The 22582-nt window shown below is 42.5% G+C and overlaps 1 protein-coding gene across 1 annotated transcript in view; it reads left to right on the top strand.

The window, feature by feature from the left end:
• The window catches only part of LOC124789818, a 274122-nt gene that overhangs the window by 220275 nt on the left and 31265 nt on the right, over window positions 1–22582 (top strand). The window contains exon 8 of the mRNA XM_047257301.1: window positions 9566–9785. Within this exon, the coding sequence (XP_047113257.1) occupies window positions 9566–9785 (220 nt within the window). The remainder of the gene's footprint in view (window positions 1–9565; window positions 9786–22582) is intronic.

The following is a 22582-nucleotide window of genomic DNA, read 5'->3' as shown; positions in this document are numbered from 1 at the left end:
CCTCTGCCATTCCGACGGCAACGTCGGACCCGTTACCGTCGATCACGCAGGTCTCGGCACACGGACGATAAGGATCTTCGAACTGCCGTTCGAACTACCTGCAGACGTCATCATCGAGACGCTCCGTCCCTATGGCAACGTTCTGGAACATGTTGCCGAACGATGGGTACAATTTCAAACCTATCCCGCTTTAAACGGTGTTAGACAGGTCCGCATCGAGTTGCAGAAACACGTGCCTTCCTATCTACGTATCGGAGGCTGCCGTGCCATTATAATGTACGACGGCCAACCTCGGACCTGTTCCGGTTGCGGGAAAGGAGGTCACCTACGGTCTGAATGCATTCAACGACGTGTCGCGCAGCTCCCGTTGTCGGAAGCGTCCGTCACACCCACGATGACCGCCCTACCGGTCACTTACGCAGCGGCTCTTGCCACGTCTACTGTTTCGTCCAGTCCGTCGCCCGCTCCTTCCGATCGGCCCGTCCCACCGTCCCAGTCACCTATGGACGGTGCGGGCGTCCCACCTGACAACCTTGCCGCCGAACAGGCTCCCACACCGGACGCTGAGGAGAACAGTACTTCTTCACAACACCTGTTTGACAATTTCATTGTGCCCACCGACGCCTTCGAACCAGGTCGACGCTCCTCCTTGCCGTCGTCCGACACTGAGGAACACATGCGCAAACAACGCTCGCCACGTAGACGGGCTCTCAGAGCGTCGCCACCCAAGACGACGAAGACGACACCCAACCAGGCGACATTTCCACGCAAAGGTTGGCGGACAACTTTCACGATGAACAAGACGTTTCGCAGGACGGGACCACCATGGAGGTCGCCAAGCACAATGTAACGAACGGTGCGCAGGTTGAGACGCCTGTCTCCCCGCCGACTACTCCAGATCTCTCCCACCACGACACAATTCCCATGGACATTGGACAGACCCACGGCACAAGAGCATGGACCGACGACGTTGTGGAAGATACGCCCCCTCCTCCGGATGAATTGCCTCCGCCGGACAAGACTGCCTGTTAACATCAAAAGCGAGGCACTGCAGCTGATGGGACGGGACTTCCTGTCGGTGCCCTCTTCATACTTCCCTTGGTGATGGTAAATGCGCGTCCACCATCACTGAAACAAACGTACCGGTTCGCCACACTGAACATCAACATGATCGGCACTGCACCCAAGCTGCAACTCCTCTGTGACATGCTTCGGGCCTCTGACATCGACGTCGCCCTTCTTCAGGAAGTACGTGTTGCCACGCTACCACCAGTCTACGGCTACGACTCATACACGTCCACATGTGATCAATCAGGGCGTGGAGTGGCTTTCTACATACGCGAAGGAATCCCACACGCGCGTCATCAATATCTACGCTCCGTCTGGCTCCACGAACCGTCAGCAGCGGTCCACTTTCTTCGGACATGACGTGGCGCCCCTGTTTTCTGGACGCTATGATCGCCTTATCATGGGAGGCGATTTCAACTGCGTCCTCCATCCGCAGGACCAAATGCCTGGTTATTCGCCATGCCCGGCGCTGCTCACCTTAATCGAAGATTTTCATCTAGTGGACGTTTGGGAGAAAATTCATGGCAATACCCCCGGTTTTACCCATTATACAGCACATTCTGCGAGCAGACTGGACCGGTTTTATGTATCTGCCCACCTTGGCAATGAAGTCGCCCAAGCTGAACGATGGCCCCTTGCCTTTTCGGACCACTGCGCCGTCATTTGCTCCCTGGCTCTGCCACCTCAGTCAGTGTGGCGCAGCAGAGGTTACTGGAAGCTTAATACCTCCCTCCTTAATGATCCACACTGCCGACAATGTATTGCCACTACATGGGCGTCTTGCGAAAGACGTCTCCCGCAGTACACATCCACGTTCCATTGTTGGCTCAAATGTGCCAAACCTGCGATCAGAAAGGTCTTCATGCAATATGGCAAGGAAGCAGCAGCATGGCATCGAGACACCACAAATTTTCACTACGCCGTCCTCCGTGAGCTCGATGCGCTCCCTCCATCGCCTGACACCCATAGGGAACGACAGCGTACTAAAGCTCGTCTTCTCTCTCTCCAACGTGGACGACTGCATGGTGTTGTGGTGCGTTCCCGACGACAAGACCTCCTCCACGATGAAACCCCATCCACAATCCATGCCGCATCCGACCATAGTCGTCGACGTCGACTTTTCGTCCCCAACATCACTACCACCGATGGTGTTCACCACACAACACAGGCGGCAGTGCTGTCTGCCTTTGCTGAACATTATCGCCAATTTTATGATGATGAAATGATGGCAGCGCCAGTTCCTGATGATCTCCGTCCTTCCCCTGATCGGACTCTCACCGTAGCGGAGTCAACGTCCATGATGTCTGCAATCACCGCAGAAGAGGTGGTAAATGCGATCAACAAAGGGGCCAAGAACAAATCATCAGGACCAGATGGTCTCCCAGTTGAGTTTTACCGGGCGTTCACCACGTTAATGCTTCCTCGCTGGACGGAAATGCTTCGGGAACTCTTTACTCCGTCCTTCCCAATTCCACCTGAATTCGTCACTGGCATTCTTCTACCTGTGCCTAAGTCGAAGGGAGGGTCTCATGTCTCTGCATATCGCCCCCTTACACTACTGAATGCAGACTACAAAATCTACGCACGCCTCTTAGCAGCGCGCATACGCACCGTCTTACCTACGGTTCTTTCACCGGAGCAGACTGCACGTGGTTGTGAGGCCACCTTACAAACAGCCCTAGGAGAATGCCGTGACCTCATCGCACTGGCGTCAGTTTGTCGCCTTCGTGCAGCACTGGTATCCGTCGATTTCACGAGTGCCTTTGATCGCGTTCGACACCCATTCCTCCTCATGGTGGCGACACGTATGGGGTTCCCATTACTTTTTGTCGATGCCATTCGCCGGTTACTACTTCCCGCGGTCTCGATGGTACAAGTCAATGGGAGGCTTGTAGGACCGATTCCTATACGCCGCTCTATGCGTCAAGGATGCCCTATGTCTACTTTACTATATGACATTGCACTTGAGCCCCTCATCACTGGTCTTACCTCTATACTCCAGGGTCTCACTTTGCGTGACTACACCTTTCACTGCAGGGCTTATGCGGACGACCTCCTCTTTCTCACCTGCTCCTCCACGGAACTCAATGACGCCATCCAATGGATCCACCAGTATGGACGGCTTTCTGGTAGCATTCTTAATGTCCGTAAATCGACTATGATGCACATTGGGCGCGGCCTCCCTGCTATGGTGCCGACCCCACTCCCAGTCAGTACCACCATTCGTTACTTGGGTATCGAATTTACGAGCTCCACACACGGCACAGTGGCCCTGGCTTACCGGCGGCTTTTGCAGTCGATTCGGCACCATGTCCGCGGTCAACTTAAACCAACTCCAACGTGTGTCCTATGTCAACATGTATGTCGCCCCTAAACTGGTACACGTCGCCCAGATCCTCCCAATGCCGTTACTCCTTGGCCGCCGCATCGAATCAGCCTTTGGATATTTCGTGTCAGCAGGGGCACTTTTCAAAGTCCGCTGCAACACTCTAACACTGCCTCCTGCAAAAGGTGGCCTCAGACTCGTCAACGTGCGGACACGATCTTCCGCACTCTTTGTCCACACTCTGTTGCGGCACTGGCAGGGGCCGGTCCCGTCCTTAACACGCAGTCTCTTAGATATCCTCCGACCAGCTTCTCTCGCTCCACCGATCAACGTGGCACCTATTTCTCCATTATTATACTACGTCGCCAACTGTTTCATGGAACTCAACTACGTTCGGGCCGATCTTCGTCACCCGTCCTCCCCGTACTAAAGATTATTATCGTTTGTTTATGCAGTCCAACCCTTGCGTTCCCATGGTGCTACAGCATCCTGACATTAACTGGCGAACGGTTTGGGGGTGTGTGCATGCACCCTTTTTACCGTCGTCTGTGTCTGCACTCTGGTACGTTTTAGTCTATGGCAAATTCCCGACTAATAGTCGACTTCATCTCATAGAACTGGCTACCTCCCCACTCTGCCCTGAGTCTATGGCAAATTCCCGACTAATAGTCGACTTCATCGCATAGAACTGGCTACCTCCCCACTCTGCCCTGACTGTCGGCTCGAAGACACCGACGAGCACCGTCTTATGTGCCCCCTGAAACAAAACGTATGGCTCCTCATCCAACGAATCGTGGGCTTTTACCTCCGTGCCCCGCCAACGACGGTAATCCCTGGATTTCCTGTTGTTGCCCCAGACACTTCACTACCCTCTTGCTAAGCACCATACCCTAATCTGGTTTCGAGGACAGACTTTAGAATACCTCTTTCAGAGTGGTCCGCATACAGTCCTTGACTTCTGGTACAAAGTTGCGACCGCGCATAGCACCCTCACCCGAAAACCATCTTACCGACAAACTTTTGCCGGTTATCTCCGCAGCGTCTTCCTTGACCCCCCTCAAAGTTGCGGTGTGCCATGTCTACCTGTCACATGATGCAACACCCTTATCCACGTTCTCATGCATCGACCGAAAAACAAATAAAAAAAAAGGAAGAAGACAGAATATGTTATATTTTGTTGTATTTAATGTTTTTTATATTTTTTTTGTTTAACTAAGTCATTTGTATATGTTTAAATAGTACCTTAAAGAACTCTTGCATAGTGAATATATATGTAATTTTAGTTTGTTCAATACAGACTATTAAAAAAAAAGGAAGATAACAGGATATGTTATATTTTGTTGTATTTAATGTTAATCTAATAATTTGTTTACCTAACACTCATTTGTATATGTTTAACTGGTACCTTGAAGAACTGTTGCTTTGTGTATATATATGTACTCTCAGTTTGTTCAATTTAAAAAAAAAGTGGTTAAGGCGTCTGGCTAAAAAATAAAAAAAAAATAAAAAGTAAGCAACACACCTGCGTTCGAATCCCTGTCTGGCACAAATTTTAAACTTGCCCCATTGATATCAATCAATGCCCACAGGCCACTAATGTCTTTATTTCCTTTGTGTCTTGATAAGGAAATTATTATTATATTTAACATGTTATTGAAGGGTTTCTGCACTGTGAAGCTGAGGCTCATTCAGTAACACTTTGTAATTAGATTTTTGTGTTATATCTTAGTATTCGTATGTATGTTAATAGAAGTCGCATGTATATTTGGTATGCGCGAGCGAAAAGATAGATTTCCATGTGAACAGTTTTTCTATTTTTATGTTGGTCAAAGAAGTCACGTCAGTTGTCGTTCAGTAAGACAAATGACTGTCAAACTAATAATAATAAAAAAAAAGATGGTAGAGCACTTGCCCGCGAAAGGCAAAGGTCCCGAGTTCGAGTCTCGGTCGGGCACACAGTTTTAATCTGCCAGGAAGTTTCATATCAGCGCACACTCCGCTACAGAGTGAAAATCTCATTCTCCAAATCTAAAGGCTGTAAATTAAATACTTAAGGATTACAATTACGAATAACTTAAATCTGGAACGATCACATAAATAATGTTGTGGGGAAAGCAAACCAAAGATAGCAATTTATTGGCAGAACACCTAGAAAATGTAAGAGATCTATTAAAGAGAAGGCTTACATTAAGCTTGTCCGACCACTCCTGGATTACTGCTGTCCGGTGTGCGATCCGCATCTGATAGTATTGACGGAGGAGGTCGAAAAACTTCAAAGCAAGGCAGATCGTCTTATATTATCGCCAAATAGGGAAAAGACTGCCACGGATATGATACGCGAAATGGTGTAGCAATCGTTAACACAAAACCATTTTTCGTTGCAGCAGGATCTTCTCATGTAATTTCCGTCACTAACATTCTCCATCGAAAGCGAAAATGTTTTTATTTTGGCGCCCACCTACGCAGGGAGAAATGATCAGCGTAGTAAAATAACAGAAGTCAGAGTTCGCACGGAAAAACTTAAGTGTTCATTTTCCCCGCCCTCTGTTTGAGAGTGGAATGATAAAGAAATAGTTTGAAGGTAATTGGATGAAGCCTGTGCCAGGCACTTAGATGCGAAATGCAGAGGAGTCATGTAATCTATAAGAAGCATTTGTATTTACTTCCAAGATATGCTTCGAATACTTTGCTTGCATGCCCTTCTTACTTATTTTCAAAGCGTTGTTTTCTCTCTTAAGCAGTTGTATCTTAGTTTTTAATCTATTTCGCGTTTAACGGTTGCGTCTAGGTCAAGAACTATCTCTCTGCCGGTCGACTGATCTAATTTAATTTTCTTTGGAGATACAAATTTTAAGACAGACAGCATTCGCTATTCTTTTCGCATCGGCAATGTTATGGTCGTGTTACTTATTAATAATATTTTAGAATAGGATTCTCGTTGTTCTAGAAATGAAACGTTGGTAACACTATAAAAAATGTGCGAATAATTCCAAAACTGATAGTACATAGAAACGTTTTTCTAAAGAGCATGAATGTCTGGCACTTATATATACGTTGTCCTTGCTGGTGCTCGCGACAACCTCGAATGCATCTCGATGCCAATTTGGAATTTTTTGTGAGGGCAAAAAATCGTCCTTTAATTATCCTTTCAAAGGAAACCTCAAAAACTCGTTTTTTATTGTTCACTTCATAAACTTCGGAAAGGAAATAATCTCAACAAATTTTTGCATTATTCACAGTAACAGGTTCACTTCTTTTACAGTGTGACACCCATTTGCGCTGTAGTTCCCTTACCTTTCAGAAATCGATGGTAAACGACATCTGCAGTTTTATATGAAGCATTTTTGCATTCAGCAACAGCACAATAATTTCTGCCTTTGCTCATTGTACTACAAAACGACCAGCCATAACAATAGCTAATAAGCAACTGCATGCTATTTATGTCAACGCAGGGATTTGAGAATTTGCTTGCACTAACAATGCACGTGCTACGTTCTCGTCTATCGCTTCTCGCTTCCCGTATTGCTAATGATGTCACGGCGTTTCGCCAGCAGTCTGCCCGGGAAGCCAATAGGGCATGCCCTGATTATGACTATTGTAAAGGCGCCCGTAAACGATCAAACGTGTCTGACAAAATCGTTGTTATCTAGCCACAGATTTGCCAAGCAAACCCGTACGCGTTCAAACAATGCTTGTCAATTTAACCTCACTTCAACCCAGACGCTATGTGTATTTTGGAAGTAGTGAGAATGGGCACAAATGCAGACTAAAGCAGTACTGGCATTGACTTTGTCACTTTGTTTAAAGAACAAGAAAACAAGATGCTGGTCCAGGGAGTGGTTTAAAATGAGAAATATACAACAGGAAATCTGTTAGAGGAAATGATGATTATATCAACTTTCTGCCGATTGACAGTGAAACGTTTGATAACTTGTTTAGTGTTACTTCATCCTCGCATTGAAAAAGAAGACACAAGTACGCGAAAATTTACTTCTACTTGGTCCGCTAATGACAAGTCATTAAAATACCGCAACATGTGGACATATAGCTCACATCGTCCACTCTGCTTGTTGTAAGACGTCGTGGTGAGGCTTCATTGCTTACATATTCCGCCCTCACAATCATATTCCGCACATCAAGACGCTTCATTCGAACCCAAACTCGATAAGATAAAGCCAATGTTGTATGAATTCATGTAAACGACAGGCTGGCGTACACACACACATCCCAGACACGACGGTCACAGGAGCTTTTAAGTCGGGAGAGGCAGACCGCACACCGGGAGGCTGGTCCCTTCAGAGGACGAGTTAACCTATCTACGTCGGCTGGCGACTGCCCAAAGAGTAGACAGCATTTGCCCAAGTGAAAGGCAGAATGACCCCATGTTCGGCTTAAAATCAAATTCCGCTGCATTGTGTGGGAGCGCCCAGCCAACGCATTCTTCACAAACATAGCATGCAGTTTCAGAGGTTTTCACAGGCAGACAGCAAACGCCAATCGCCGATGCTACAGATTTCCGGATTGGTCGCCTTAAACGAAACGTCATTCTCCCGTTTTAGAAGAGCAATGCTGATTGGCAGATGATATTCCTGACGCCTTGAGCTGAAGGAGTAATGGAAGAGACCGACAGATGTACCCCTTCACGTCTGGCGTGAAGAGGGGCCGTTCCGTTGTTGCTCTTGGAGCGAGAACATGTAACGAGAATGTGTGCACTCGTACGTGTACTCAAAGAGCGAGGAACAAGTCTCTCCTCAGTATTTCACTGGGAGAGCACCTCTGTTGAGAGCGAATCGAAGTGCGACTCTATATTGAGTCCTTGCGATTAAGCGTTGTTCACTGTGTTGGCCGCCACACTTATGGTACTGTGTGAACGGACAGAGTTATAGTTAAACACCTGCAAGCGAATTTTTGAGTGGCATCGCAGTGGACTGGTTATCTGACTGGTGTACCACGCCAATAGTTAGACTAAGGGCGAATAGGAGTCCTTACCTTCATTGAGACGTAGGGAGAATTTGATTGGCGAAGGTCAATCTAGATAGAACGAGAGTCATCTTATTTGTCAGCAGCCAGTGGCGCAGACAGCAGTCATCACAGCTTACGGTATTGTGCACTATAGCTCTTGCGAGCCGCATATTTCCTCCACAACAGTACACTTCACTGCATTTCACACGCGACAACCTCGACCGTACCTAGCAACATTCTTACGGATAATTATTCAAGTTGAGTAGGTGCAGCTCTCAGCCATTCTGCCAAGTCAATAACAATCTTAAACTTTGTATAGAAATTTCAGTAGCGAATCCTATCCTTAAGAGGTAACTTCACATTCCGAAAGGAACCCGGAAATAACTTGTTCAGTTCATAACTAAGTGCCCCTGTGATTTCTCAGAACTTTTGCAAAATAAATAATAATTTTCCACTAGTTACGTAAGAAATTTTGTGAATTTTTGTGACATTTCCTTACCGGATGAATCCAGAAGATATTTATTGCTGAAAGATTTTCAGGCATTTCTCTTTAGAACGTTAGGAGCGTCTGTCTGACTTCTGTAGTAGTATGGGGGTGGAAATTGCATCTTGCAGGAGCCACAGGGTGAAGGGTACATCTCAGATTAATCCGTTGCACAGAATGACAGAATAGCACCCACACACTCACATTGTATGTCATTGTATGTGTAAAATATTGATTTTGTTCATAACCCCTTCATGCGTAAATATATGGCTGGGAAAGATGTGGTAACTCCACCGTTTTGGTAATTGTCAGTGTTGTTTTGTTTTTATACTTGGTCGTAGTTTTCATAGTAGTACAAACTGACGATACAGTAGATAAATCGCAATAAAATAATTTTTGACTAAATATGTGCGGCGAAACGTCGACATAAACAATGTCCGCCATCTTGTCAAGCTTTATGTCAATCAAAATTTCTCACAGACACGTCAAACACTAACTATGCTTAACAAACACGTCAAATTGCACCATACACAGTCAAATATTTGGCAAGCAAAGTTAAAGTTTGATAAAATATTTGACCGTTTACAGGGGCCTTAACGACCGTAAGTGAGTCACTCCTGTCGGCGTCTTTCGAGTGATGTTGAGTGCAGTTGTGTTCAGTCAGCGCTGCGCCATCCGTCGTAATACGAGCCGGGCGACAGCAGTAACGCTACTCTGCTCCTCAGGAGTACTGCCTGGACGTGCTGGAGCCGGCGGGCCATGGCCGCAGGAGGCGAGACGAGGCCGGCGCCGGAGGCGGGGGCGGCGGCGGGGGCGGCGCCGGAAGTGGCGGCAACAGCAGTGAGCAGGCGGGGGAAGCCCCGGCTGGCCCGGCGCAGGCCCACCACGCGGCGTCCTCCGCCAGATTCCGCGAGAACATCGAGTTCTCCGTGCTCATGCCGAGAGGTGCGTACTAAGCTCTTCGTGAATCGAGCCCACACCTTCCTCATAGCTTCTGCCACATCAGTCGAACACAACGCACTACGATTTACGACGTCTCCGTATTACGAGAAATTACCCAAAACAGAAGAATGGAAGCCGACCTTGGGGAAGGTCAATTTCGATTCCGGAGAAATGTAGGAACACATGAGGTGGTACTGACCCTACGACTTATCTTAGAAGATAGGTAAAGGAAACGCAAACCTACGTTTATAGGTTGTATAGACTTAGAGAAAGCTTTTCACAGTCCTCTCTTTGAAACTCTGAAGGTTCAAATGGCTCTGAGCACTATGGGACTTAACTTCTGAGGTTAGCCTAGAACCGCTTGGCCACCCCGGCCGGCGAAATTCTGAAGGTGGCAAGGATAAAACAGAGGGAGTGAAACGCTGTTTACAACTTGAACAGAAACTAGACGGTAGTTATAAGCCGCGCGGGATTAGCCGAGCGGTATGAGGCGCTGCAGTCATGGACTGTGCGGCTGGTCCCGGCGGAGGTTCGAGTCCTCCCTCGGGCATGGGTGTGTGTGTTTGTCCTTAGGATAATTTAGGTTAAGTAGTGTGTAAGCTTAGGGACTGATGACCTTAGCAATTAAGTCCCATAACATTTCACACACATTTGAACATTTGGTAGTTATAAGAGTACAGGGGCCTGAAAGGGTAGCAGTGGTTGAGAAGGAAGTGAGACAGAGCTATAGCCTGTCCCCAATCTTATTCAATCTGAACACTAAGCAAGCAGTAAATAAACAACAGAAAAATTTGGAGTAGGAACTAAAGCTCAAGGAGAAGAAATAAAAACTTCGAGGTTTTCTGCTAACATTGTAATTCTGTTACAGACAGCAAGGGACTTACAGGAGCCGTTGAACGCAACGGACAGTGTCTTGAAAGGAAGATATAAGATGAAAATCAACTACAGCAAAACAGTGATAATGGAATGCAGTCATATTAAATAAGGTGATGCTGAGAGAATCAGATTAGCAAACGATGGTCTGAGAGTATTAGATGAGTTTCGCTAGTCGGGCAGCAAAATAACTGATGATGGTCGAAGTAGAGAGGATATAAAAAGTAGACTGGCAATGGCAAGAGAAGCCTTTTTGTAGAAGAGAAATTTTTAACATTGAATATCGATTTAAGTGTTAGGAAGTCTTTTCTGAAAGTATTTTTATGGAGTATAGCCATCTATGAAAGTGAAACCTGGACGATTAACAGTTTAGGCAGGAAGAGAAGAGAAGCTTTCGAAATCTGGTGCTACAGGAGAATGCTGAAATTAGAGGGGTAGATCACGTAACTAATGAGGAGGTACTGGATAGAATTGGGGAGAGAAGAAATTTGTGGCACCACTCGACTAGAAGAAGGAATCGGTTGGTAGGACACATTCTCAGACGTCATGGGATCACCAATGTAGTACTGGAAGTGTGGGGGGATAAAAGTCATAAAGGGAGAGCAAGAGGTGAATATAGTGAGCCGATTCAAAAGGATGTAAGTTGCATTAGTCATTCGGAGATAAAGACGCTTGCATCAATCTAATCTGCACACTGAAGATCACAACAACAATAAATCCAAAACTCCTAAAAAATTAATTTTGTGCGCAAATAGTTGCGAGTGCACTGAAATACCGCTAGATATCTCCCCATGCACCCTTGTTATTGTTGTCATTGTGGTGGTCTTCTGCCTGAAGACTGGTCCGATGCAGTTCTCCACGTTACTCCATCCGAATAACTACTGCAAAACACATCCATTTGAAACAGCTTATTAAATGATCCCTTTTTTTAGTCAAGTTATGCCGCAAATTTCTTTTCTCCCCAATTCAGTTCAGTACTTCCTCATTAGTTCTTCTGTAACACCACATTTCAAAAACCTTTATTCTCTTCTTGCCTGAACTGCTTACTGTCCACATTTCACTTCCGTACAAGCTACACTCCAGACAAATGCCTTCAGAAAAGACTTCCTAACACCTAAATTTATATTAGATGTTGACACGCCTCTCTTCTTCAGAAACGATTTTCTTGCAACTGCCAGTCTACATTTTATACCTCTCTACCTCGACCGTCATCAGATGTTTTACTGTCCAAAGAGTAAAATTCATCTACTACTTTTAGTGACTCATCTCCTAATCTAATTCCCCTTGCGTCACTTGATTTAATTCGACTACATTCTATTATCCTTGTTTTGCGTTTATTAATGTTAATCTTATTTCCTCCATTCAGTACACTGTACACTGCGTTCAGCTGCAATTCCAAGTCCTTTGCTGTGTCTGTCAGAATTACTATGTCATCGGTAAACCTCAAAGCTTTTATTTCTTCTCCCTGAACTTTAATTCCTTCTCCGGATTATTTTTCGGTTTCCTTTATTGATTGCTGAGTGTACAGACTGAATAATATCGGGGATAGGGTACAGTCCTGTCTCACTCCGTTCTCAACCGCTATTCCCCTTTCATCTCTCTTGACTCTTGTAACTGCCGGCTGCTTTCTGTACAAGTTGTATATGTCTTCCGCTCACTGTAATTTTACCTCTGCTACTTTCAGCATTTCGAAGAATGTATGCCAGTCAAAAGCTATCTTTAAATCAACAATAGCTATAAACGTAGATTTGCCTTTCTTTGACCATCTTCTGAGATAAGTCGTAGGATCAGTATTGCCCCGCACATTTAAAGACTTCTCTACAATATAAACTCATCTTCTCCAGGATCGGCTTCTGCGATTTTTCCATTCTTCTGTAAATAATTCGTATCGGTATTTCGCAACCATGCCTTGTTAATCTTATAGTTGCCGGCCGTGGTGGCCGAGCGGTTCTAGGCGCTACAGTCTGGAACCGCGCGATGGCTACGGTCGCAGGTTCGAATCCTGCCTCGGGCATGGATGTGTGTGATGTCTTTAGGTTAGTTAGGTTTAAGTAATCTTCAACGTTTGTATTCCTGTCTTCCTCAGTTGCGTGTAATATCACGGTATATTGATAATTTCTACTTATGGACCGTCTGACAGCAACTGAATAAAACACAATTTTAGTACCATACGCGTTTCGCCTTTATTTTATGCAAGGCATCATCAGTGGCAGGTTGCGTGGACAATTTCTTACATATTACGCTCCTGTTGCATTTTTGGTGTTGTTCTTCTTCTTATGAATGCCAATTTGCGGTTTTTTTTCCACGTTCCACAGCACTATGAACTGAACGCTTGTTTCAATGCAATTGCATAGTGCTCAGAGCCATTTGTACGATAATCTGACAGTTAGATAATATTCAGCTCTCCCGGCATCTGCTTTCTTTTAAATTGGAATTATTAGATCATTTTTTAAGTCTGAGAGTATTTCACCTGTCTCGTATGTCTCGTACAGCCGTTGAGCGCCCATAAGCGTCAGTTTCGTCGTGGCTGACTCTCCCAAGAATATCAACAGTTCTGATGGAATATCATCTTCACCAGAACCCTTGTTTCCGCTTACCTCGTTCAGAGTTCTATCAGATTCTTCTCGTAGTATCAAATCTCCCACCTCATCTTCATCTACTTCCTCTTTCCTTTCTATAAGACTGCCTTTCCCCCATGAACGATGGACCTTGCCGTTGGTGGGGAGGCTTGCGTGCCTCAGCGATACAGACGGCCGTACCGTAGGTGCAACCACAACGGAGGGGTATCTGTTGAGAGGCCAGACAAACATGTGGTTCCTGAAGAGGGGCAGCAGCCTTTTCAGTAGTTGCAGGGGCAACAGTCTGGATGATTGACTGATCTGGCCTTGTAACATTAACCAAAACGGCCTTGCTGTGCTGGTACTGCGAACGGCTGAAAGCAAGGGGAAACTACAGCCGTAATTTTTCCCGAGGACATGCAGCTTTACTGTATGATTAAATGATGATGGCGTCCTCTTGGGTAAAATATTCCGGAGGTAAAATAGTCCCCCATTCGGATCTCCGGGCGGGGACTACTCAAGAGGACGTCGTTATCAGGAGAAAGAAAACTGGCATTCTACGGATCGGAGCGTGGAATGTCAGATCCCTTAATCGGGCAGTTAGGTTAGAAAATTTAAAAAGGGAAATGGATAGGTTAAAGTTAGATATAGTGGGAATTAGTGAAGTTCGGTGGCAGGAGGAACAAGACTTTTGGTCAGGTGATTGCAGGGTTATAAATACAAAATCAAATATGGGTAATGCAGGAGTAGGTTTAATAATGAATAAAAAAATAGGAGTGCGGGTTAGCTACTACAAACAGCATAGTGAACGCATTATTGTGGCCAAGATAGACACAAAACCCATGCCTACTACAGTAGTACAAGTTTATATGCCAACTAGCTCTGCAGATGATGAAGAAATTGGTGAAATGTATGACGAGATAAAAGAAATTATTCAGGTAGTGAAGGGAGACGAAAATTTAATAGTCATGGGTGACTGGAATTCGTCAGTAGGAAAAGGGAGAGAAGGAAACGTAGTAGGTGAATATGGATTGGGGGGAAGAAATGAAAGAGGAAGCCGCCTTGTAGAATTTTGCACAGAGCATAACTTAATCACTTGGTTCAAGAATCATGAAAGGAGGTTGTATACCTGGAAGAATCCTGGAGATACTAAAAGGTATCAGATAGATAATGGTAAGACAGAGGTTTAGGAACCAGGTTTTAAACTGTAAAACATTTCCAGGGGCAGATGTGGATTCTGACCACAATCTGTTGGTTATGAACTGCAGATTGAAACTGAAGAAACTGCAGAAAGGCGGGAATTTAAGGAGATGGGACCTGGATAAACTGAAAGAAACAGAGGTTGTAGAGAGTTTCAGGGAGAGCATAAGGGAACAATTGACAGGAATGGGGGAAAGAAATACAGTAGAAGAAGAATGGGTAGCTCTGAGGGATGAAGTAGTGAAGGCAGCAGAGGATCAAGTAGGTAAAAAGACGAGGGCTAATAGAAATCCTTGGGTAACAGAAGAAATATTGAATTTAATTGATGAAAGGAGAAAATATAAAAATGCAGTAAATGAAGCAGGCAAAAAGGAATACAAACGTCTCAAAAATGAGATCGACACGAAGTGCAAAATGGCTAAGCAGGGATGGCTAGAGGAGAAATGTAAGGATGTAGAGGCTTATCTCACTAGGGGTAAGATAGATACTGCCTACAGGAAAATTAAAGAGACCTTGAGAGAAAAGAACCACTTGTATGAATATCAAGAGCTCAGATGGCAACCCAGTTCTAAGCAAAGAAGGGAAGGCAGAAAGGTGGAAGGAGTATATAGAGGGTTTATACAAGGGCGATGTACTTGAGGACAATATTATGGAAATGGAAGACGATGTAGATGAAGATGAAATGGGAGATACGATATTGCGTGAAGAGTTTGACAGAGCACTGAAGGAGCTGAGTCGAAACAAGGCCCCGGGAGTAGACAACATTCCATTAGAACTACTGATGGCCTTGGGGGAGCCAGTCATGACAAAACTCTACCATCTGGTGAGCAAGATGTATGAGACAGGCGAAATACCCACAGACTTCAAGAAGAATATAATAATTCCAATCCCAAAGAAAGCAGGTGTTGACAGATGTGAAAATTAGCGAACTATCAGTTTAATAAGTCACAGCTGCAAAATACTAACGCGAATTCTTTACAGACGAATGGAAAAACTGGTAGAAGCGGACCTCGGGGAAGATCAGTTTGCATTCCGTAGAGATGTTGGAACACGTGAGGGAATACTAACCTTACGACTTATCTTAGAAGAAAGATTAAGAAAAGGCAAACCTACGTTTCTAGCATTTGTAGACTTAGAGAAAGTTTTTGACCACGTTAACTGGAATACTCTCTTTCAAATTCTGAAGGTGGCAGGGGTAAAATACAGGGAGCGAAAGGCTATTTACAATTTGTACAGAAACCAGATGGCAGTTATAAGAGTCGAGGGGCATGAAAGGCAGGCAGTGGTTGGGAAAGGAGTGAGACAGGGTTGTAGCCTCTCCCCGATGTTATTCAATCTGTATATTGAGCAAGCAGTAAAGGAAACAAAAGAAAAATTCGGAGTAGGTATTAAAATCCATGGAGAAGAAATAAAAACTTTGAGGTTCGCCGATGACATTGTAATTCTGTCAGAGACAGCAAAGGACTTGGAAGAGCAGTTGAACGGAATGGACAGTGTCTTGAAAGGAGGATATAAGATGAACATCAACAAAATCAAAACGAGGATAATGGAATGTAGTCAAATTAAATCGGGTGATGCTGAGGGGATTAGATTAGGAAATGAGACACTTAAAGTAGTAAAGGATTTTTGCTATTTAGGGAGTAAAATAACTGATGATGGTCGAAGTAGAGAGGATATAAAATGTAGACTGGCAATGGCAAGGAAATCGTTTCTGAAGAAGAGAAATTTGTTAACATCGAGTATAGATTTAAGTGTCAGGAAGTCGATTCTGAAAGTATTTGTATGGAGTGTAACCATGTATGGAAGTGAAACATGGACAATAACCAGTTTGGACAAGAAGAGAATAGAAGCTTTCGAAATGTGGTGCTACAGAAGAATGCTGAAGATAAGGTGGGTAGATCACGTAACTAATGAGGAGGTATTGAATAGGATTGGGGAGAAGTTTGTGGCACAACTTGACTAGAAGAAGGGATCGGTTGGTAGGACATGTTTTGAGGCATCAAGGGATCACAAATTTAGCATTGGAGGGCAGCGTGGAGGGTAAAAATCGTAGAGGGAGACCAAGAGATCTATACACTAAGCAGATTCAGAAGGATGTAGGTTGTAGTAGGTACTGGGAGATGAAGAAGCTTGCACAGGATAGAGTAGCATGGAGAGCTGCATCAAACCAGTCTCAGGACTGAAGACCACAACAACAACAACAACAAGACTGCCTTCAGGTTAACACGTCTCTCAGTATATTTCTGCCATCTTTCAGCTTTCCCTTCTTTGCTTAGTACTGGTTTCCCATCCAAGCTCTTGATGTTCATACAGCTGTTTCTCCTTTCTCCAAAGGCCTCTTTAATTTTCCTATTGGTGCCATTAGCTTTCCTCTAGTTATACATATTTCTACAGACTTACATTTGTCCTCTAGCCATTCTTGTTTAGATATTTTTCACTTCCTGTCAATCTCATTTTCTAGACATTTGTATTCGCTTTCGCCAGCTTCATTTCTGAAGTTTCGTATTTTCACCTTTGTTCAATTCAATTCAACATCTCCTATCTAAATATTTCCAATAACTGCTTTCTTTTTGCCAATTTCATCCTTTCCTGCCTTCACTATTTTATCTCTTAGGGCTACCCATTCGTCATCTACTGTATTCCTTTCCCCTGTTTGTCTGTCGTTGGCTAATGCTCCCGCAACGGTTGATTCGCTAATTTCAGTGCTAATTAACTCGGGAACGACGCAACGTGCCGAATTTTTTTCATAGCAATTTTTTATCGGCACAACCTACCCTGAAAAACCCTTACGGACTTTTCAGACTGTTTCTAACCACCCTACGTATTAGTAAAGCAAATGAACATATAATTATGAGCCGCTTGAGTGGAAAGTAAGATCCGATCAGACGTGAATTGGAAACCACTGAAAAATCAAAAATGTTTTGTTTGCAACAGTTTGCTACAGCTTCAAGCTGCTTCTCTACGTAGTCGCCGTTCCGACTTCGCCTTTTTTCGTAGCTTTGTACCAGTCTTCCAATACCCTCGTCGTAGTGTAGTGTAACGACGTAAGTTTCTTATAAATGATTTTCTTTCGACATATGACCATGTGCAGACTTCGTCACCTACGTCAGTTACAACACACTTCAAAATTATTTAAACTCTTTTTAAATTGTCTCAGAATGGTTCTTGAACGAAACTGTAAAGCATCATTTGAGTCGTACGCACAGAATTACGTCACTCAGTCCAATTGGTTTGCGTAAAACTTTTTCAATTTTAGATGTCGTTTGTTTCTCCTCAGAAATTATATTGATACACGTTATCTGATTTAATCGAAATTAGAACCACATTGAATAAACTTTTTGAGATTCAAAGTCGCGATGAACGCTATCAAAATTCAATAACCTTGTCAAATATATTATTAATTCATTCACATAATTCTTCATAAATAAATCCTCAGAACACGTATTTCAACTTTAGTAGCATCCACTAGTTTATTATCTTCCTACATACAGACGTGAACCTGAGCCTTGACGAGACAAAACTAACATTTTCAATAAGATTAAACTTCCTATGATATCATTATAAATTCTCATTTATTTGATTTTTAGAAGCACGACGCAACAACTCGGTTTCAGGATCTTCTGTTGCTCTTTGTCTGTCGACCCGCGACGTATAGTGGCCAGCAATTTTCTCTCTGGTCCCGGCAGCGAATATGCTGTCTCCGTTCGTTGCGCCGCCCTCTCCGTACATGAAACATAAAAAAAATACAAAAACTTTAGACAGTTCACAACCATTACAAATATTACAAAAATACATAAACAAAACTAAATTAAACTTATATTCACCTGCAAACTGGGCTGACACTGGTGGGTGTGTGACGCTTCAATTTCGCGTCCCACTACATACCCCACCCACAAGCGCAGTTTGTCAGGTTTTAACCGAAAATAAAACTTTTTCTATATACAATATTTAACTGTTAATATATTTTCTTCACATTTTACGTACTCTAGAGTCCTTGCTCTTAGATAGATTTAATCCTTTTACTACGATATTGTTGTGACTATTTGTCATTTACTCTTAATTGTGCTATTATGGTAATTCATAACCGAATATATGGAGATTACTCCTTTTCATTTAATAGTTGCTAGTAAATAATAATTTAGTACGTTCTTTAACGTTGTTACATTAGGACAGAGCGTTCAAATTGTGATAGATTAGTTTCAGTTTTATTTACTAGAGTTATTCTTTCCAAAAATGTATATTACTAATAAGTTTCTCACAATAACTAATAGTACTATTTACTTTACGTCATTCTTTTCCCTAGTGCCCTATTTATGCCTGAGGTCAAGAAGAAATCAAGCAAACCTTTCTTTAGAATCTCGGCACGGCTTTCTTTGCCTTCGGACACTCTGTTGGGTAATGGCAATTTATTTAGGAGAAACAAGCGAGAGAGCCCCGTTTGGTGTGTTCTATATTAACACTATTACAAATCTCTATTAAAGGCACTCTGCTATGTTCTCGTGAGCCATATAGCGCTGGACGCCCATGGTCTCTAAAATTATTAACCATCCCCTTTGGTTCCTACTATCCGAGTAAATATAAAAATATACAAAATTCCTTCTGACCTAATAACAAAATTTCTTCCATATAAATCCCCTTTTAGTTATCTTTCCCTTTTTGAAGTACCGGTAGATTATTGTAGAACACTTGTTTAAACTTTCTGTTATTTCTTTAAAGTGCACAACATATGGAACTTCAAAGATAAAGAAGAATTTTCTGCATTCCTTATTGATCTTCGAACTTTTAGGATGAGATCGAACTAATACAAGATCTCCTACCTGAAATGAGGGTCCTATAGCATGTTGATTATAACTTTTAATTCTCCGTTCAGCATTTTTAACAATCTGTTCGCAAAACTTTTTCGTCTGGGATGCATTGTTGTATCTCATTTACTGGTGGCCAAGGTAGAGCAGCTAGTAAAGGCTCACCTAAAATTCGTTTGCCTAAAATTTCTATAGGTGATAATCCCGTCGTTAGGTGAGGCAATTCATTTAATATCTTTTCGAATTCAGGCATTAGTTTGGCCCACCGAGTATGTTTATGTGCACAATAAGTTCTACATAATCGTCCAAATTCTTTCATGACTCTTTCTACTGCATTACTTTGAGGGTGATATTTCGAAATTAAGACATGTTTGATTCCATTTTGTTTTATCATATCTTTAAACTTTTGGCTAATAAAGGCGCTACCGCTGTCAGACATAAGTCGTTTAGGAATGGCCCAGTTAACAAAGTAATTTCGGGTAAGACAGCTTATAACGCTTGCGGTATTCGCTCGTTTCAAAGTATATAGCTTCACATGTTTGGACCAACATTCCATTACAACAAACACATAAGTAAATCCTCCTGAACTACGAGGCAGAGGGCCGAAAAAATCTAATGACAGTAGATCCCACAGACCTCGAGGAATTACCGCATATAATTTATAACGCTTAGATTTGTTATTAACTTTAACCTTTTGACAGGTTTCACAAGCCCTAATAATACTTCTCACAATACGGGACATATTTTTGAAATAATAATACTTCATTAGATGTTTAATACATTTATGAATTCCAAAATGCCTGTAACCTTTATGAATATAAGTAATTAATTCGTACACAACAGTTTTCGGAATGCAGATTTTCCATCTCTGGTGTTCCCTTTGTGCTTTCCAATACAACAAGTCGTTGAAATATAACCACACACCCCGGGTGTTAACTGTTTCGACCCCATTATTAAGGTTTTGTATAAGTTCCCTATATTGATCATCATTTCTTTGATTGCATCTAATAGCAGTTACTATCCGTTTAACCTTACGTTCGTTCTCCTGAGTTTAAAAGGAAATAAACATGGTAATTTGTTCCTGGTTCTTCTGCAATGTTAATATTCTCCATTCCTACTGGAAGTCTCGACAAAGCATCCGAAACTACATTCTGAGATCTTTTTATATACATAATTTCGTACTGAAATTCTTGCAAGCATAATACCCAACGTAATAGTCTACGGTGAAGTAACCGACAATTGTTCAAAAAGATTAAAGCCTGATGATCAGTATATACAATTGTTTTTCTTCCCATTAATAATCCTCTAAATCGTTGAAAACCCCATACCACTGCGAGAGCTTCCTTCTCGGTTACAAAATAATTTCTTTCATGTTTATTTAAAGTTCTACTAGCGAATCCAATAGGCCGATATAATCCCTTTTCATTGGTCAGATCACCTTGGAATATTACGCAAGACACACCATAATCAGAGGCATCCGTACACATACAAAAGTCCTGATTGAAATCTGGATGGTATAACATTTTGGCTTCTGTTAACGCTCCTTTTATCTTATTAAAAACTTCCTCTTCCTCTTTTCCCCAGAGCCATACTGACTTCTCTTTTAAAAAATCCAGTAATTTAGGATTAACAATATCCTGCCCTGGAAGAAACCTTCTCAGAAATCCTACCATTCCTAAGAATGATTTCAGTTGTTTCCGATTTCTAGGACTCGGGCATCGAGCAATAGCCTTAATACGTGCTGGGTCTGGCCTAATACCTTTACTGTCCACTATATGCCCCAAAAATCTCACTTCCTCCTTTCCGAAGTAAGACTTAGATAATTTTAACGTAATTCCTCTGTCAATTAAACGGTCAAACAATTTCCGTAATATTGTTACGTGTTCTTCCCACGTTTTAGTGGCTACCAAAATATCATCTACATATAAAATAATCTTTTGTAACAATTGCTGACCCAAAGCAGAATCTAATGCCCTAATCAAAGTTGACACTGATATATTAAGTCCGAAAGGTAAAACTTGGAACTGATATGATCTGCCTTCAAAAAGAAAAGCCGTATATTGCTGTGAATCCGGGTGTAATATTACTTGATGGTAGCCAGTAGTTAAATCCATTGTACTCATATAACGAGAACCAGCAATCTTAAGAAGTACGTCCTCCATAGGAATAGGTCTGTCTCTTTCCATCTCTATAATTTTATTTAATTCACGGGCATCCAGAACCAGTCGTACCCCACCAGTAGCTTTCTTAACTACCCACAAAGTACTGTTAAAAGCGCTACATGATCGTTCGATAATGTTTTGTTCTAGCATCTTACTTATTTCTCTACTAGCCGGTTCGTTGAATTGTACTGGAATAGGATAAGGTTTCTTAAAGAATGGTTTTTGACCTTTAATCTTAAGTGTACAAACGTAATCTTTAATTCTCCCCGGTTCATCTGAGAAGACGGCTCTAAATTCTAACAACAAAGATTCCAACTCTTCCTTTTCTTGTTCGGATAGACAATTCGTAGAATAACATTTTTCTTTCACTTCGGTTTTTTATACTATTACCAGCCTCACATCGGTATACTTCATATTCAAGATCACTAGAATCTATTAATAGGTTCATGGTCTGTGTGTACTTAATCTGTAAGGATTTGTAGAAATTTTCAGGTACTCGATTATCAGAAAACCTCATTTTAAAAGCACATGCCTCTTTATGGATGGTTAAGGAAGAGTCTTTAAAATCTAATATAGCTTTATATTTACACAGCCAATCTATACCTAAAATTATGGCCACATTTAAGTTGGCTATGGCAAGTACAGAGTGAGCAATTAATTGTTTAGCAATTTCAAAAGTTAAATAAACTTCCTCAGTAATATTTTTACTTCTTTTACCAGTAACTCCTATAATTTTCACTCCAGTTACAGGTAAGGTTGGGAAATTCCAATATTTTCTTTTAAGATGAAATAATTCTTTAGATAAAATACTTACTTCGCTACCCGAATCGATTATAATATTTACTTCGGTATCTTTAATATAACCTTTAATAACGGGTTTATAAGTTATATTCTCCCTTATCTGATTGTCTTCCTGAAGTAAATCTTGTTGCCAACCACCTTCCATTTGGCCAGCTTAATGATAAATTGCAATTGGGTCTTGTATAATCTCGACTAACAGTTCCCTTTAGTTGACCCGTACTAAAGGACTTTACTAGTTTTCCGAACTTTCTATGATAACGTCACCTACAACTTGACCTTCATTAATTACTTGAGGATAATTTAACTCATTATCGTTATTGCGTAATTTCCGCATTTTGGAATTATTACCATGATTTTGTTGGCTCTCTTTATCTTTAGATTGACGTTTTATATAACAAAACCGG

Source organism: Schistocerca piceifrons, chromosome 3 (genome assembly GCF_021461385.2).
Source record: "Schistocerca piceifrons isolate TAMUIC-IGC-003096 chromosome 3, iqSchPice1.1, whole genome shotgun sequence".
Lineage (NCBI taxonomy): Eukaryota > Metazoa > Arthropoda > Insecta > Orthoptera > Acrididae > Schistocerca > Schistocerca piceifrons.
Note: the sequence above shows the minus strand (reverse complement) of the source record. Positions and strands in the feature narration are given on the sequence as shown.